The 17,649-nt window shown below is 51.1% G+C and overlaps 1 protein-coding gene across 1 annotated transcript in view; it reads left to right on the forward strand.

Annotated features, from left to right (window-relative positions):
* Positions 1–16,068, forward strand: part of LOC119949857 (translation initiation factor IF-2-like) — a 60,249-nt gene extending 44,181 nt beyond the window's left edge. The window contains exon 3 of the mRNA XM_038771697.1: positions 15,918–16,068. Coding sequence (XP_038627625.1) covers positions 15,918–15,941 — 24 coding nt within the window. The 3' untranslated portion in view covers positions 15,942–16,068. The remainder of the gene's footprint in view (positions 1–15,917) is intronic.
* The last annotated feature ends 1,581 nt before the right edge of the window (positions 16,069–17,649 follow it).

Below are 17,649 nucleotides of genomic sequence, written 5' to 3' on the forward strand. Positions count from 1 at the left end.
CTGCCTGTGGCCTTCCTGCCCTGGGGCACTCTCTCAAGCCCTCTTCTTCACCTCTGTCTAGAATTTCACCCCTTCCCTCTTTTCCATCTGCACTGATAATAATAATGATGGCATTTGTTAAGCGCTTACTATGTGCGAAGCACTCTTCTAAGTGCTGGGGGGAATACAAGGTGATCAGGTTGTCCCACATGGGACTCACAGTCTTCATCCCCATTTTACAGATGAGGTAACCGAGGCTCAGAGAACTTAAGTGACTTGCCCAAAGTCACACAGCTGACAAGTGGCGGAGCTGAGATTAAACCCCATGACCTCTGACTCCCAAGCCCGTGCTCTTTCCACTGAGCCACACTGCTTCTCTACCCTCCTCAATCAATCCATCATTCAATGGTATTTATTGAATGCTTACTGTGTGCAGAGCACTGCACCAAGTACTTGGGAGAGTACAATAGAGTTGGTAGACATGATCCCTGCCCACAAAAGGCTTATAGTCTAGAGCTCCAGCCCCAACCTCAATCTGATGGTTCCAAGGGCACAGACATGGCCTGGCCCTATGATCCCTCCCCACCCACCCATCCTGTCCCAGAGACCCTGAGCCCAGCCTCTACCCACAGTATCAGGGATTTGCATCCTTGGCTCCTAGTCTCTCCCTGCTCCAGCCCAGCCCCAACCCCAACCCTAGACCCTGCCCCAGCTGTAGCCCCACCCCAGCTCTAGTCCCAGGCCCAGCCCCAACCCCAGGCCCTGCCCCTGTGCTTGGGAAAGTACAGTGGAAAGAGCACGGACTTTGGAGTCAGAGGTCATGGGTTCAAATACCGGCTCCACCAATTGTCAGCTGTGTGACTTTGGGCAAGTCACTTCACTTCTCTGTGCCTCAGTTACCTCATCTGTAAAATGGGGATTAAGACTGTGAGCCCCCTTTGGGACAATCTGATCACCTTGTAACCTCCCCAGTGCTTAGAACAGTGCTCTGCACTTTATAGTACAGAGCCTTTATAGTAAGCGCTTAATAAATGCCATCATTGTTATTTATTATTAAAATAGAGTAGGTAGACATGATGCCTGTCTATAATCAAGAGCCCCAGCCCCAATCCCAGACCCTGGCTCAGCCCCAGCTGTAACTCCAGCCCAGCCCTAGCCCCAGTCTTAACCTCAGCCTTAACTCCTACCCAGCCCCATCCCAGGTCTAGCCCCAATCACAGCTCCAGGCCCCAGCCTCAACCCCTGCTACAGCCCCAGGCCCAGCTGTAGCCCCGGCCACAACTCCAGCCTTACTGTTTGCAGTGCTGTACTAACCACTTAGGAGAGCACACCAAAAGAAAAATACAAGTTCCCTGCCCTCAAGGAGCTTACAGTCTAATATGGGAGTAAGGGGAAAATGGTGTAGTGGATAGAGCATGGGACTGGGAGTCAAAAGATTATGGGTTCTAATCCTGGCTCCACCACTTGTCTGCTGTGTGACCTCGGGCAAGTCACTTAATCAATCAATCAATCGTATTTATTGAGCGCTTACTGTGTGCAAAGCACTGTACTAAGCGCTTGGGAAGTACAAGTTGGCAACATATAGAGACAGTCCCTACCCAACAGTGGGCTCACAGTCTAACTTCTCTGTGCATCGGTCACTGCGTTTGTAAAATGGGGATTAATACTGTGAACCCCATGTGGAACATGGACTGTGTTCAACCTGATTAGCTTGTATCTACTGCAGCACTTAGTACACTGCCTGGCACATAGTAAATGCTTAACGAATACCATAAAAAGCAGTACTTATTAAGCACTTACAGCAGAGCACTGTACTAAGTGCTAGGGAGAATAAGATTGAGTAAGCAGATATGATTCACTGCTCTCAAGGAACTTATAGTCTCAAATAATACAATCTCATGAGAAGCTTGAGGTAGCAAGGAGCCAGTGGAAGTTTAGTTCTTCTTTTTATGGTATTTGTTAATACCATACACACTTTCTGGTGTACTTGGTTCTGGAGGGTTTCCATGCAATTTTCCTACTCTGAGCCCAAGTCTCGGGAGAGTTTCCCCATAGACGGCCACACCAGAGACTTGGGCTAGGCCCAAGGCCTAAACTGCAGGGAGCTGGTAGCCTCTGGCTGAGGGCTAGTCCTGAGGCCTGTGCTACAGGGCAATGGCGGCCTCCAGCTGAGGGCCAGGCCCAAGGCCTGCACTACTGAGCAATGGTAGCCTCTGGCTGAGGACCAGGCCTGAGGCCTACACCTCAGTGCAGTGGGGGCCTCCAGCTGAGGACCAGACGAGTCGGTAGACACGATCCCTGCCCACAAAAGGCTTATAGTCTAGAGCTCCAGCAGGGCAAACAGTGGGGGCCTCCAGCTGAGGACCAGGCCTGCACTACAGGGCACTGGTGGCTTCCGGCTGAGGACCAGGCCCGAGGCCTTCACCACAGGGAAATGGTGGCCTCTGGCTGAGGGCTCTGAAGCCCAGTCAGGAGTGTGGGGGACTTGGGATGATGTCATGGGAGCCAAAGTAAACCAAATTCAGGGGCAGCCCCAGAAACCACTGGATCCCCTCTGATAATTTCAGTTACCTATTGAGTCAGGACACAGGCTGCGTTAGAAAAAGGACCAGTAGAGGAAAGCACCATCCTTTTTGTGATGGGAAAAAGAAAAATGAGGTGTCTGGTGCTGAGCGAACCATCTAAGGAGGATTTTCCTGGATTCTTGCCACCACAGACTGTTTTCTTGCTGAAAAAACTGTGAAGTGAGAGGTGTGCACATGGAGGGTCCCATTTGTGACCCGCATGGGCTTCTGCACCCACACAGGTGAAGAAGGAAACACTTTAAGGATCTTCTGATTTCCTCCAGCTGGGCACTGAGGGGAATAGGAGTGTCAAGAGGAAATCTCCACATGCCAAGAGAAGGTCTCCTGTGAGGTCTCCTGTGATGCCTGTTTACTTATTTTGTTGTCTGTCACCCCTCCTCTAGACTGTAAGCCCGTTGTGGGCAGGGATTGTCTCTCTATTTCTATATTGTACTTTCCAAGTACCTAGTACAGTGCTCTGCACACAGCTCTCAATAAATATGATTGAGTGGATGAATGAATGATCTTTACCGGGGTGCCCTTCCTCTTTCATAGCCCCATCTGTCCGGGGAAGGAGCAGTTTTGATGTGGGGCTGCCTGATCAATACTACAGTTGTAGTAGTAGTAGTAGTGGCCCTAGTAGTGGTGGAAGAGTAGTAATTCCCTGTAAGTTTGTTATGGGCAGGTAATATGTCCACTAATTCTGTAGCATTGTACTCTTCCAAGCTCTTAGTACAATGCTCAATAAATACAGTTAAGTATTACTTAGTTACTTACTTACTTAGTAAGTGCTCAATAAATACAGTTGTTTGATTCACTGATAGTAGCAGCAATAGTATTTATTAAGTGCTGAATGTGTGCAAAGCACGGCACTAAATGCTGGGGAAAAGAATACACGGGTGAGAGGCAGACACAGTTCCTGGCCTCCCAGGGGCTCACAAGCTAAGAATAAGGTAGAGAAGGGACAGACACAATAGGAAATGTGAAATAATATAAACACAAAAACAATATAAAAGAAAAAGCTGAGAGTCCAACAAGCCCCAAAACACCCTCCCTCCTCAAATCTGACAATTACTCTCCCCCCTTCAAAGCCTTATTGAAGACACATCTCCCCCAAGAGGCCTTCCCAGATTAAGTCCCTCTTTTCTTCATCTTCCACTCCCTTCTGCGCCACCGTGCTGACTTGCTCTCTTTGCACTCTCCTACTCCAGTCCCACAGCATTTATGTACATATGTACATATGTGCATAAATGTACATATGTACGTATCCTCCTCACCTCCTCCAGGAGGCCTTCCCAGACTGAGCCCCCTCCTTCCTATCCCCATCCTCCCCCTCCCCATCCTCCCACCCTACCTCTTTCCCCTCCCCACAGCACCTGTATATATGTTTGTACATATTTATTACTCTATTTTACTTGTACCTATTTACTATTCTATTTATTTTATTTTGTTAATATGTTTTGTTTTGTTGTCTGTCTCCCCCTTCTAGACTGTGAGCCCACTGTTGGGTAGGGACCGTCTCTATAGGTTGCCAACTTGTACTTCCCAAGCGTTTAGTAGAGTGCTCTGCACACAGTAAGCACTCAATAAATACGATTGAATGAATGAATATCTGTAATTTTATTTATTTGTATTGATGTCTGTCTCCCCGCCTCTGGACTGTAAGCTTGTGGGCAGGGAATGCCACTGTTGATTGTTGTATTGTACTTTCCCAAGCGCTTAGTACAGTGCTCTGCACACAGTAAGTGCTCGATAAATATGATTGAAAGAATGAATAAGAGCAACTGGAAGGAGATTTGTGGGGAGGGAGGGTTTAGGCAGAGAAAGATTAAAAGGGTGCTAAAGATTTCCCTTCTTCTCCCTGGGGGAGGCAAGCCTGTGGTGCAAAGCATGGGGGGTTCACAGCAGAGCCCTAGAAAGCCTCAGCTGCTCCAATGCCTCTCGGCCTGACAGAGGTGGCTCAGTGGAAAGATCACGGGCTTTGGAGTCAGAGTTCATGGGTTCAAATACCAGCTCTGCCACTTGTCAGCTGTGTGACTTTGGGCAAGTCACTTAACTTCTCTGGGCCTCAGTTCCCTCATCTGTAAAATGGGGATTAAGACTGTGAGCCCCCCGTGGGACAACCTCATCACCTTGTAACCTCCCCAGCGCTTAGAACAGTGCTTTGCACATAGTAAGCGCTTAATAAATGCTATTATTATTATTATTATGCCAAACCCCAGCAGGTAGGGCTGGGCTCGCCGTGTGGGCCTCAGTCACCATTTATGTATAGAGTCCATGGGCCACAGGGACTCAGGTCCAGGTCTGCACCTGGGCAAGTTTGAGCAGCGTGGGCAGCTGGAGGGAAATCTTTTCTGGCCTGAAGCAGTACCTTGAAGTTTCAGCGAAGAAGCCAAGAATAAATGAGGAGATGGTACTAGCAGGGGTCAACATCTTGGGGAGCAGCAGGGCCTCCCCACAGGTGGTCTGCATGCAGAGACTGTAGGGTGTGTGCGTGTGTATGTGTGTCTGGGGAAAGCAGACTGCCTTGAATCTCAGAGACCTATGGAAAGATGGGTCATGGGCTTTGCCATTTGAAACTAAAGACTCTGAAACCCGGCACCCAGCTCTGCCCCGTTCTCACCAGGGGAGCTTAGAGGGTCAGCCCAGAGCAGTGGGAGCAGAGGACCTGGAGCTAGGAGGACCTTTGATCTGGTGGGGAAGAGAGAGCCCAGTCAGGATCTGGAGTTGCCACAAGGCGAGGCCCGACCCCCTCAGCAGCCCCAGCCTCAAGGGTAGGGGCCCAGCACTTTGGGGACCACCAGGCAAGGGATCCTGCAGGCTCAGGGGCAGGGAGCCGCCTTCAATCTAAGAGGCATCGCCGACCTCAGGCGGGGCCACGGTCCTGGGGTACGGCAGTCACTGGCCTTGGATCCTGCAGCTCCTGAAACATGAATCTCTTCTGGACCAACCTGGGACAACAGTCTGCTGCTGCTGCTGCTGCTGCTGCTGCTGCTGCTGCTGCTGCTTGCCACCATCACCACTGCTGCTCCTGCTGCCACTACTGCTGCCATCACTGCTCCTGCTGAACCCCAAGGTCAGGGAGGATTGAGCTGTGGAGTTGGGGGCTGCTGACTCTCAAACCTACTTGGTCAGCCCCCACCTCTCTCCTGCCTGTTAAATCTCAACTTTCCATTTGCCTTGAGATCATTCCCATTTGGGTGTCTTGCCCAAGGACAAGGTCATCAAGTTTCACATGTCTAAACTGAGTTTCTCATCTTTCCTTCAAAACCTATCTCCTCACTCCTAACCTAACTTTCCTAACGGTTGAATGAACCACCATACTCCATGTCCCCAGTGCCCACAGTTTTTGACTCCTCTCTGTCCAGTATGTTACTAAATTCTGCTTGCTTTTTCCCCCTCTCAACATTTTCTGACCCTACCCCCTTGTGTCCACCCAAATGGTCACCACCCTGACCCAGGGGCTCATCATATTTCAACTAGATCACTGTATCCACCTCCACGCTGTTCCCTCAGCCTCCAGTCTCTCCTCTCTCTTGTCCATATGTCATTTTTCAGAAAAAGAGACTGAGAAGGAATGGCCAGAGTGATAGGAGGAGAACCAGGAGAGAACAAGGTCAGTGAAGCCGAGGTTGGATAATGTTTCCAGAAGGGGGTGGTCCACAGTGTCAAAGGCAGCTGAGAGGTCAAAGAGGATTAGGATGGAGTAGAGGCCGTTGGATTTGGCAAGAAGGTCACTGTTTTCAGCAGTGAAAGGGGTGGAATTTAGATTACAATGGGTCAAGGAGAGAATTGAAGGGTTCCTCTCTTCCTCATGGAGACAGTGGGTGTAGACAACTCACTGAAGGATTTTAGAGAGGGATGGTAGGAGGGAGACGGGACGATAACTGGGGGGAGCCATGAGGTCACGGGTTGTAGTGGTCATCATTGTAGAGGTAGTAGTAGTAGTAGTAGTAGTAGTAGTAGTAGTAGTAGTAGTAGTAATTGTAGTAGTAGTAAATAGTTTTTAAATTTGGGTGCCCTCCAAATATCCGTGTGATCTTCAGGCCCCCTCCTTGGCAGTGTAATCAGTTGAGTCACAGTGAAACCCTGCCTGACCCTTTCCCCCATCACTTCTGGAGGGAAGAGGGCTCTACAGTTCATTCATTCATTCATTCAGTTGTATTTATTGAGAGCTTACTGGAGCCTACACTGCCCTTGAAAAATGGCATAGTGGATAGAGCCCAAGTCTGAGAGTCAGAAGGTCACGGGTTCTAGTTCTGGCTCTGCCACTTTTCATTCATTCATTAATTCACTCGTATTTATTGAACACTTACTGTGTGCAGAGCACTGTACTAAGTAAGCGCTTGGGAAGTACAAATCGGCAACATATAGAGACGGTCCCAATGGGCTCACAGTCTAGAAGGGGGAGACAGACAACAAAACAAAACAAGTAGAATAAATAGAATTATAGCTATGTACACATCATTAATACAATAGAGTAATAAATATATACAAATATACACAAATGCTGTGCAGAGGGGAGGGGGTAAGGCAGAGGGAGGGAGGGGGGGCGATGGGGAGGAGGAGGAGGAGAGGAAAAGGGGGGCTCAGTCTGGGAAGGCTTCCTGGAGGAGATGAGCTCTAAGTAGGGCTTTGAAGGGAAGAAGAGAGCTAGTTTGGCGGGTGTGTGGAGGGAGGGCATTCCAGGCCAGAGGTAGGATGTGGGCCAGGGGTCGATGGCAGGACAGGCGAGAACGAGGCACAGTGAGGAGGATAGCGGCAGAGGAGTGGAGGGTGTGGGCTGGGCTGTAGAAGGAGAGAAGGGAGGTGAGGTAGGAGGAGGCGAGGTGATGGAGAGCTTTGAAGTTCATAGTGACGAGTTTTTGCTTCATACGAAGGTTGAAGCAACCACTAGAGATTTTTGAGGAGGGGAGTGACACGCCCTTTCCTCTCCATCCAAACCGCTACCCTGCTCATTCAAGCTCTCATCCTATCCTGTCTGGACTACTGCATTAGCCTTCTCTCTGATCTCCCATCCTCGTGTCTCTCCCCACTTCAATCCATACTTCATGCTGCTGCTGCCTGGATTGTCTTTGTCCAGAAATGCTCTGGGCATGTTACTCCCCTCCTCAAAAATCTCCAGTGGCTACCAATCAATCTGCGCATCAGGCAGAAACTCCTCACCCTCGTCTTCAAGGCTCTCCATCACCTCGCCCCCTCCTACCTCACCTCCCTTCTCTCCTTCTACAGCCCAGCCCGCACCCTCTGCTCCTCTGCCGCTAATCTCCTCACCGTGCCTCGTTCTCGCCTGTCCCACCATCGACCCCCGGCCCACGTCATCCCCTGGGCCTGGAATGCCCTCCCTCTGCCCATCCGCCAAGGTAGCTCTCTTCCTCCCTTCAAGGCCCTACTGAGAGCTCACCTACTCCAGGAGGCCTTTCCAAACTGAGCCCCTTCCTTCCTCTCCCCCTCGTCCCCCTCTCCATCTCCCCCATCTTTCCTCCTTCCCTTCCCCACAGCACCTGTATATATGTATATATGTTTGTACATATTTATTACTCTATTTATTTATCTTACTTGTACATATCTATTCTATTTATTTTATTTTGTTAGTATGTTTGGTTTTGTTCTCTGTCTCCCCCTTCTAGACATTCCATCTGGATGTCTGCCCGCCACCTAAAACTCAAGATGTCCAAGACTGAACTCCTTGTCTTCCCTCCCAAACCCTGCCCTCTCCCTGACTTTCTCATCTCTGTTGACGGCACTACCATCCTTCCCATCTCACAAGCCCGCAACCTTGGTGTCATCCTCGACTCCGCTCTCTCGTTCACCCCTCACATCCAAGCCGTCACCAAAACCTGCCGGTCTCAGCTCCGCAATATTGCCAAGATCCACCCTTTCCTTTCCATCCACACCGCTACCCTTCTCATTCAAGCTCTCATCCTATCCCATCTGGACTACTGCATCAGCCTTCTCTCTGATCTCCCATCCTCTTGTCTCTCCCCACTTCAATCCATACTTCATGCTGCTGCCCGGATTGTCTTTGTCCAGAAACGCTCTGGGCATGTTACTCCCCTCCTTAAAAATCTCCAGTGGCTACCAATCAATCTGCACATCAGGCAGAAACTCCTCACCCTGGGCTTCAAGGCTGTCCATCACCTCGCCCCCTCCTACCTCACCTCCCTTCTCTCCTTCTACAGCCCACCCCGCACCCTCCGCTCCTCTGCCGCTAATCTCCTCACCGTACCTCGTTCTCGCTTGTCCCGCCATCGACTCCCGGCCCACGTCATCCCCCTGGCCTGGAATGCCCTCCCTCTGCCCATCCGCCAAGCTAGCTCTCTTCCTCCCTTCAAGGCCCTACTGAGAGCTCACCTACTCCAGGAGGCCTTCCCAGACTGAGCCCCTTCCTTCCTCTCCCCCTCCTCCCCCTCTCCATCCCCCCCATCTTACCTCCTTCCCTTCCCCACAGCACCTGTATATATATGTTTGTACATATTTGTTACTCTATTTATTTTACTTGTACATATCTATTCTATTTATTTTATTTTGTTAGTATGTTTGGTTTTGTTCTCTGTCTCCCCCTTTTAGACCGTGAGCCCACTGTTGGGTAGGGACTGTCTCTATATGTTGCCAACTTGTACTTCCCAAGTGCTTAGTACAGTGCTCTGCACACAGTAAGCGCTCAATAAATATGATAGATGATGATGACGATGTGAGCCCGCTGTTGGGTAGGGACCGTCTCTATGTGTTGCCGACTTGTACTTCCCAAGCGCTTAGTACAGTGCTCTGCACACAGTAAGCGCTCAATAAATACGATTGATTGATTGATTGATTGATGCCCCAAGCATTTCTTTACAAAGATAATCCAGACAGCAGAGTGAAGAATAGACTGAAGCGGGGAGAGACAGGAGGATGGGAGATCAGAAAGGAGGCCGATGCAGTAATCCAGTAGGGATAGGATGAGAGATTGAACCAACAAGGTAGTGGTTTGGATGGAGAGGAAAGGGCGAATCTTGGCAATGGTCCCACCATGTTCTGGGCCATCTATTCTGGGCCATCATCCTAGACGCAACATGGTGTAGTGGATAGAGCATGGGCCTGGGAGTCAAAAGGTTATGGGTTCTAATCCTGGCTCTGCCACTTGTCTGCTGTGTGACCTTGGGCAAGTCACTTCACTTCTCTGTGCCTCAGTTACCTCATCTCTAAAATGGGGATTGAAACTCTGAGCCCCATGCGGGACAGGGACTGTGTCCAACCCAATTTTCTTGTACCCACCCCAGCACTTAGTACAGTGCCTGGCACAGAGTAAGCACTTAACAAATACCATTATTATTATTATTTTTAACAAATACCACAATTATTATTATTATTATTAACAAATATCACAATTATTGTTATTATTATTGTAAGTAAGATGGCATTTATTATGCATTTACTATAAGGCAAATACTGTCCTAAGTGCTGGGCTGTATAATCAGTTCAGACACAGTCCATGTCCCACACGGGGCTCACAATCTGAAAGGGAGGGAGAACAGATATTTTGTCCCCATTTTACTGATGAAGAAACTGAGGCCCGGAGAGGATAAGTGACTGCCCAAGTTCCCCCAGCAGACAAGTGGCAAAGCTGGGATTTGCACCTGGGTCTCTCAACTCCCAGGCTTGGGCTCTTTCCAGTGGACCACTCTGCTTGAGGGGGCAATGGGGGACCTGGAAATGGGAGACAGAAAATGGTCTAATTCCCTGAAAAACTCTTCCAGCTCAACCCCCAAGGACCGATCCCCTGCCTCTGACCTGGACATAACTGATGGCACAGCCAGGCCAAACATGTCAAGGCCAGCCTCAGGTCAGCTGTGTGAAGATGTCATGTCATGCCCAGAGCTACAGGCCAGGCTCTTCCTACACCTGGGCTTGGTTTGCTTTTTGTTGTTCAGGCATTTTAGGGTACTAATGGGGGCGGTGAGGGCAATAAGTACCTAAGCTGTTGAAATTTAGCATCTCACGTTACAAATAATGGAAGAAAATTAAGTCTGACTCTAATGCACTTCCTTACTGCTATGACAATTGTCTAGATAAAGAGATAAATGGCATTTTTCTTTGGAAAGTACAGTTGTTGTCTGGGAATATTTACCTTGGCCCCACTTGCAAATATTTCACGTTATTATAGGCTACATTGACTTTGGCCATTATTTTCAGAATATTCTCCCCAAGCTTTGAGCCCCCAGTCAGGCCACAAGCCAAATGTGAAGTTGACAGCGACGGATGCCCACCTGGGCAGGAAGTTGGTCTGGAGCCCAAACCCATAGCATGGGGCTGAATTCTGCTTCCCGTGGTCTGTGCGCTGCAGTTCCCAGGGAAGTCCTGGTCAATGCCATCAGCCCCCTGCCCTTATTCTCAGTCAGCTTCTCCTAGGTAGGGCTGGCTACAGACATTTTGATTGCCCCAAGGCAGAGCATAATGAATGCCCTCTTCAGCTTCCTGTTCCATAAGGTTCAGGGCATCTGCAGTGTAGTTTTAGTACTATTAATAATAATGATCAATGCTGGCTGCACACAGAGTACTTGGCCCAGTCACATCAGACGCAGTCCCTGCCCCACAAGAGACTCACAGTTTAAGGAAAACAGGTATTTAGTTTCCATTTTAACAAATGAGGAAACTGAAGCACAGAGAAATTAAGTGACTTGCCCAAAGTCACACAGGTGGCAAGTGGTGGAATGTGGCAAGTGGTGGAATCAGGATCAGAACCCAGGTTCTTTGACTCCCAGGCCCGGTCTCTTTCCACTAGGCCACATAATATAATAATTATGTCATGCATAACATCTTTGGAAGCCAGAGAGTGTATCTCTGGGGTGACCACTGACGTTCCCCTTACACCTTCTCCAGGTCTCTGCTGGAGAACTCAAGCACTGTTTCTGACAAAGGAGCAGAGAGGGCTTGAGTGCCCTGCAACTCCCCTTCCAGCCATCCTGCTCCATGGCTGCCCGCCCTGATGATGACCCACCCTGAAGTGACCCTGCCCAGACTGAGCTTCTGAAGCCCACCCTGCCCCTAGGCCTTGTGGGGAAAGGGACCATCAGTACAAGGGATTTTGCCACAGGGCAGGCCTGGCTGGGAGGGAGGGGAGTTGCGCAGCCCAGCAGAGCCCAGCCTCAACCAGAGCCTGGCCCTCACTGGAGCCCAGCCCCCACCTAATCTCAGCACCCACCGGAGCCCAGCTCCCATTATAGCCCGACTCCCACCAGAGCCCAACCCACACCAGAGTCAGACACCCAGCATTCATTCATTCATTCATTCCATTGTATTTATTGAGTGCTTACCATGTGCAGAGCACTGTACTAAGTGCTTGGGAAAGTACAATACAACAATAAAACAATAAACAGTGACATCCTCTGCCCACAACAAGCTCATAGTCTAGATGAGGGGAGACAGACATCAATACAAATAAATAAAATTACAGATACGTACATAAGTGCTTCGGAGCTGGGAGAGGGGAAGAGCAAACGGATAAATAAAATTACAGATATGTACATAAGTGCTTTGGGCCGGGATGGGAGAAGAGCAAAGGGAGCAAGTTAGGGCGACGCAGAAGCGAGTGGGAGATGAAGAAAATTGGGGCTTAATCTGGTTAGGCCTGATGCCCACCAGAGCCCAGCCCCCACAAAGCCCGGCCTCTACCACAGCCCAGCCCCCACCAGAGCTGGACCCCCTTCAGAACTAGGTCCCCAAGGGAGCTCAGCTCCACCCAGAACCCAGCAACCACCAGACCCTGATCCCCACTAGAGCCCGGCCCACACCAGAGCTCAGCCCCCCAAAAAGATCCCAACTCCCTCAGAACCCAGAAGCCACCAGAGCTTGACCTCCACCAGAATCCTCCCTGTGCCAGAGCCCAACACCCAGCACAGCCTGGCCTGCACCAAAGCCTGACCCCCACCAGAACCTGACTCCCACCACAGCTGGGCCCCCACCAGACTTAAGACTCCCACCAGAGTCAGACCCCCTCCAGAACTTGGCCTCCACCAGGGCGGGATGCCCAACAGAGCCCGACTCCCTCCAGAACCCAACTCCCTCCAGAACCCAGCAGCCACCAGAGCCCAACCCCCACCATAGACCAGCCCCCACCAGAGCCTAACCCCCACCGTAACTCAGACCCCACCAGAACCTGACCCCCATCAGAACCCAATGCCCACTAGAGCCCAGACTCCACCAGAGCCCAACCTCCCCAGAACAAGACCCTCATCAGAGCCCGGCCCCCACCAGAGCCTGACCTCTACCAGAGCCTGATGCCAGCTAGAGCCTGGCCTCCACAAGAGCCTGACCTTCACCAGAACCTGACCCTGACCAGCGCCTGACTCCCACCAGAGCCTGATCTGTTTCAGAGTCCAGCCCTCACCAGAGCTTGGCCTCCACTAGAGCTTAACCCCAGAGCCTGGCCTCCAGCAGAGTCTGACCCCCACTAGAGCGTGACACCCACCAGAGCATGATCCCCACCAGAGCTGGGCCACCACCTGAGTCCAAACTCCACCAGAGCCCCACCCCAACCAGAGCTGGGCCACCAATACAGCCAGACCCCCTCCAGAACCAGCAGTCACCAGAGCTCAATTCCAACTAGAACACAACCCCCACCAGAACCCAACTCCCTCCAGAACCCGGCAGCCACCAGAGCCTGACCCCTATCAGAGCCCGGTCCCCACCAGGACTTGATCCCCACCAGAGTCTGGTGCTCAGGAGAGCAAGATCCCTACCAGAACCCAACCCCCTTCAGAACCTGGCAGCAACCAGAACCCGACACCTACCTCAGCCCTGTTCCCACCAGAGCCCAACCTCCACTAGAACCTGACCCCAACCAGAACCGGACGCCCACCAGAGCCCAACCACCACCAGAGCCCGGCTTCCACTAGAGCCTGGCCCCCACCTGAGCCCTGTTCCCACCAAACCCTCTCCTGCTCCCCCACCAGAACCCTGGCCCCTTGGAGGCCTTCCCAGACTGAGCCCCCTTTTTCCTCTCCTCCTCCCCATCCCCCCACCCTACCTAATTCCCCTCCCCAAAGCACCTGCATATATGTTTGTACAGATTTATTACTCTATTTTACTTGTACATATTTACTATTCTATTTATTTTGTTAATGATGTGCATCTAGCTTTATCTCTATTTATTCTGATGACTTGACACCTGTCCACATGTTTTGTTTTGTTGTCTGTCTCCCCCTTCTAGACTGTGAGCCCGTTGTTCAGTAGGGACCGTCTCTATGTGTTGCCAACTTGTACTTCCCAAGCGCTTAGTACAGTGCTCTGCTCACAGTAAGCACTCAATAAATACAATTGAATGAATGAATGAATGGAGCCTGACCCCCATCAGAGCTCTGGTGCCTCCCGATCCTGTCTTCTTCTACAGCCTGGCCCCTAATTCAGAGGCCCACCAGTGGAAACACTTGGCTGAATCGTGGCTCTTGGGCTGAGCTGATGCTGCTGATCCTTCTGGACTGATCCTTCTGGACATGACCTTGGGCTTGGGTGGAATGAATTCAGTGGTCCTTAACCTCTTGTCTATCACCCCTCATTCCCCACATCTGAAGGGAGTCAGTGGAAACCGAGAATCACTGGATCAAGTAATGGTTCTTTGGTTCCCAATCTGACAAAAAGCTGAATCAGGGGCATCCAAGGCCCCACCAGAGGGTGATGGGTGCGCCCTGCCCCCAGGAAAGTGACCAGCATCCGACCTCTCGAGAGCTAGCGAGGGACACGCACAAACACTCTTTTATTTTCTAGGATGAATAATGGAGAAGGAGTGGGAAATTCAGATGGTTCTTTTGCCCATTAGGTGAGTAAACATTCCTAGTTCAATGAGGTCACAGTCCCCTCTCTGGGAGGGGAAAGGGGCTATAAAGCCTCAGGCGAGCAGTAGAGCAGCACAGAGTGGCACAGAGCGGGTGCTGGGTCTCATAGCTCACAGTTCGGGACACAGCCCATTTCATCGCCAACATGAAGCTGATGGCCGTCTTTCTGGTGGTCGCCGTGGCCACCTGCAGCTACTCAGGTAAGTTGTGGCGGGGGCTGGAGAGGAGCAAGAGGCTGAGCATGGGTTGCTCAGTCAGGTCATGCCCTGGAGGTGGTGGGACTGCCTCCTGAGAGTGAGACCCAGAGGGAGGAATATCACCTTCCTCCCCTTGGACTCTCACTTCTCATAATGGCAGGTGGCAACTGCCTTCACCTCCCCCGGCAGACAGATTCCATAACAGCCAAGAAAGGTTTTTGCACCTAAACCTAAATGATTTCTGTTCCGCAGCGACGGCCTTCTTGGTGGATTCAGTCGTTGACAGAGTTGCTAAACCTCTCAAGCCTGCCCTGAACCCAGTGATGGATACCGTGTCCAACCCCCTCCTTGGCTCCTTCAACCCTCTGAAGTTCATCCTTGGGAACCTGGGTATCTCCGTGGAACACCTTGTAGAAGGAACCACAAAATGTGTGAATGAGCTGGGGCCTGAGGCCGTGGGGGCAGTGAAGAGTTTGCTGGTAAAAATAGTAATCCCTCTCATTGAGTCACCATATTGGTTTTCTTTACAGCTTAATGTCCGGCGGGGGCGATGCTACCAAAATCCTGTGGGGTGAAGGGATTTTCTTCCTAGAGTCTCAACTGCCCAGGGCTGAGGATGGCAGAGGGAGACTGGTTGTGCAGAGCTCACACCTCCTGTGTTCTGAAGAGAGTGGAATCAGCTGATAACACTCCATCAGCATCCCTGGCCCCACCTGACACCCCATATGGAACAAGGGGAAGAACTGTGCTCCACAGAGAAGTTTGGTTTGGCAGGAGAGATGATGGTGGGGAATTTCTCGGGCCCTCAGTTTATGGCTTCAGCTATTTATTAAAGTACTTACTAGGTGTCAGTAACTGTGCTAGGAGCTGGTTTAGGCAAGACAGTGCTCTGCACATAGTAAGCGCTCAATAAATACGATTGATTGATTGATTGATCAGATGCAGCCTCTGTTCCACATGGGGCCCATAATCTATTTGGGAGAGAGCAGGCATTTTATCCCTACTTTTCAGATGAGGAAACTGAGGCCCAGAGGATTAAATGACTTGCCCGAGTTCACACAGCAGGCCACAGTAGAGCCAGGACTAGAATTGGGACTCGGCTTGGCCAGTGACTGAACCCCAACCTTGGAACTTGTGCCACCAGCATTTACAGTGTTGGTGGAAGTGGCCCCACTCATCTCCTGAGAATGACTGGGACCAGGCTGGTAGAACTGTTCACTTGTTGCAGAGTCCCAGTCTGTGGAGATTGGCTCTCCTCTGCCTCCCATTCCTCATCCCCCACCAGCTCAGCACCACTGCCCGCCTCTGCGTGGTTCTCCGAACAGGCTCACCCCGGCACTCACGGTTCTATTTCTGTCTTTCAGGGAGCTCTAACCCTGTTTGGCTGAGCTGCAGCGGGGGCATGTGGACAACGACACGCTTCCCTGTTGGGCCTGACCTGGCCGGGTCCCAGCGCACGTTCCGGTGGACAGAGTCCCGGGCTCTTTCAGTCCCCTTCCCTTGCTTGTTTCAATAAATGAGATTTGATGTACTTTCCTGTGTCAGTGTCCTCCCTTCCATGGGCTGAAATGGAGCCCTTGAACCCTGGCCTGGGGGCCTGGAAGCAGCCTTGTGGGCTGGGGGTGAGGGTGGGGTCTGATGGGTCGAGACCCTGAGTGACCCCGATCAGGACGTGGCCCAACGAAAAAGTGGCCACCTTGGGGATAGTGGTTCTGTCTCCCCCAGCCATTGGGCAACCTGTGCCCCGGCCCAGATGGACATACTGCAGCCCTTATCCTTTGGCTCAGCCTTGCCCATCAGTCACTGCTCACTGGGCCTGGGGCTGGAGCTGCTTTAGAGGTAGGTGAAGGACTCCCTGCCCAGTGGCTTTGAAGCCCCACCACTGGAGGTCAGGGGGCACAGACTGATGCAGGGCAGTTCCCCTTCCATCTGGAGGGGCCCCATGCTCCAGGAAACAGTGGGTGGCACAGACAGGGTGGCCCCACAACCGTAGCCGCTTACCTCACTCTCTCCTCTAACCAGCTGTAGGTGCTCACCTGCAACCTGCCACACATTCTCACCCAGGCACCTGCCTGGAAATCGTAGGTGGGGGGCAGGGGTGCTAGTTCTGCTCCCTCCCTTCCCTTCCCCCTTCTCCATCAGCTTCTGGCCACCCCACTCCCACCAACCACAGTGACAGAAAGTCTGTCCTCTCCAGGAGCTGCAATCTGAAGTGTGGAGGAGCCTCAGAACACTCCTCCATGCACATAATCCCTCCCACCCTAGCCCTAACCCCGCATGCCTCCCAGTCTGTTATTTGCCTGCTATAACATTTCTGCCAGCTCTGCCACTAGCTTGGGCAAGTCACTTGACTTTGTGCCTCAGTTTCCTCATCTGTCATCTGACAGGTGATCAGTCTCCCCACTTTCAAAGTCTTATTTAAAGCACATCTTTTCCAAGAGGCCTTCCCCGATTAAGCCCTTATTTCCTCTTCTCCAACTCCCTTCGGCATCATCCTTGCACTTGCACCCTCTATTTGCCTCTCCCTCCTATTTTGACTGTGGGCTCCTTGTGGGACTGTGAGCTCCCTCTAGACTGTGAGCTCGTTGTGGGCGAGAATGTGTCTGTTTGTTGTTATATTGTACTCTCCCAAGCACTTAGTACAGTGCTTTGCACACAGTAAGCGTTCAATAAGTACGATTGATTGAATAAATGAATGAATGAATGAAAGAATAGGAACTGTTTCTGGTCTGTTTGTATCTACACAAGTGTTTGGCACATAATAAGCATACAACAATTATTATTTATTTCACAGATGCTGCTGCCAGTGGTGAGAATGCATCCATACATGTTGAGAGAAAGTCACTTGCACACTTCATCTCAGTTCTGGGTCCTCGTCTGTTCTCCATTTACACCCACTCCCTTGGAGAACTTATTCATTCTCATGGCTCCAACTACCATCTTTATGTCGATGATTCCCAAATCTACATCTCCTGCCCTGATTTCTCTCCTTCTCTGCAGTCTCACATTTCCTCTGCCTTAAATACATCTCTACCCAGATGTCCCACTGACACCTCAAACTTAACATGTCCAAAACAGAACTCCTCATCTTCCCAC

This window comes from Tachyglossus aculeatus, chromosome X1 (assembly GCF_015852505.1).
Source record: "Tachyglossus aculeatus isolate mTacAcu1 chromosome X1, mTacAcu1.pri, whole genome shotgun sequence".
NCBI lineage: Eukaryota > Metazoa > Chordata > Mammalia > Monotremata > Tachyglossidae > Tachyglossus > Tachyglossus aculeatus.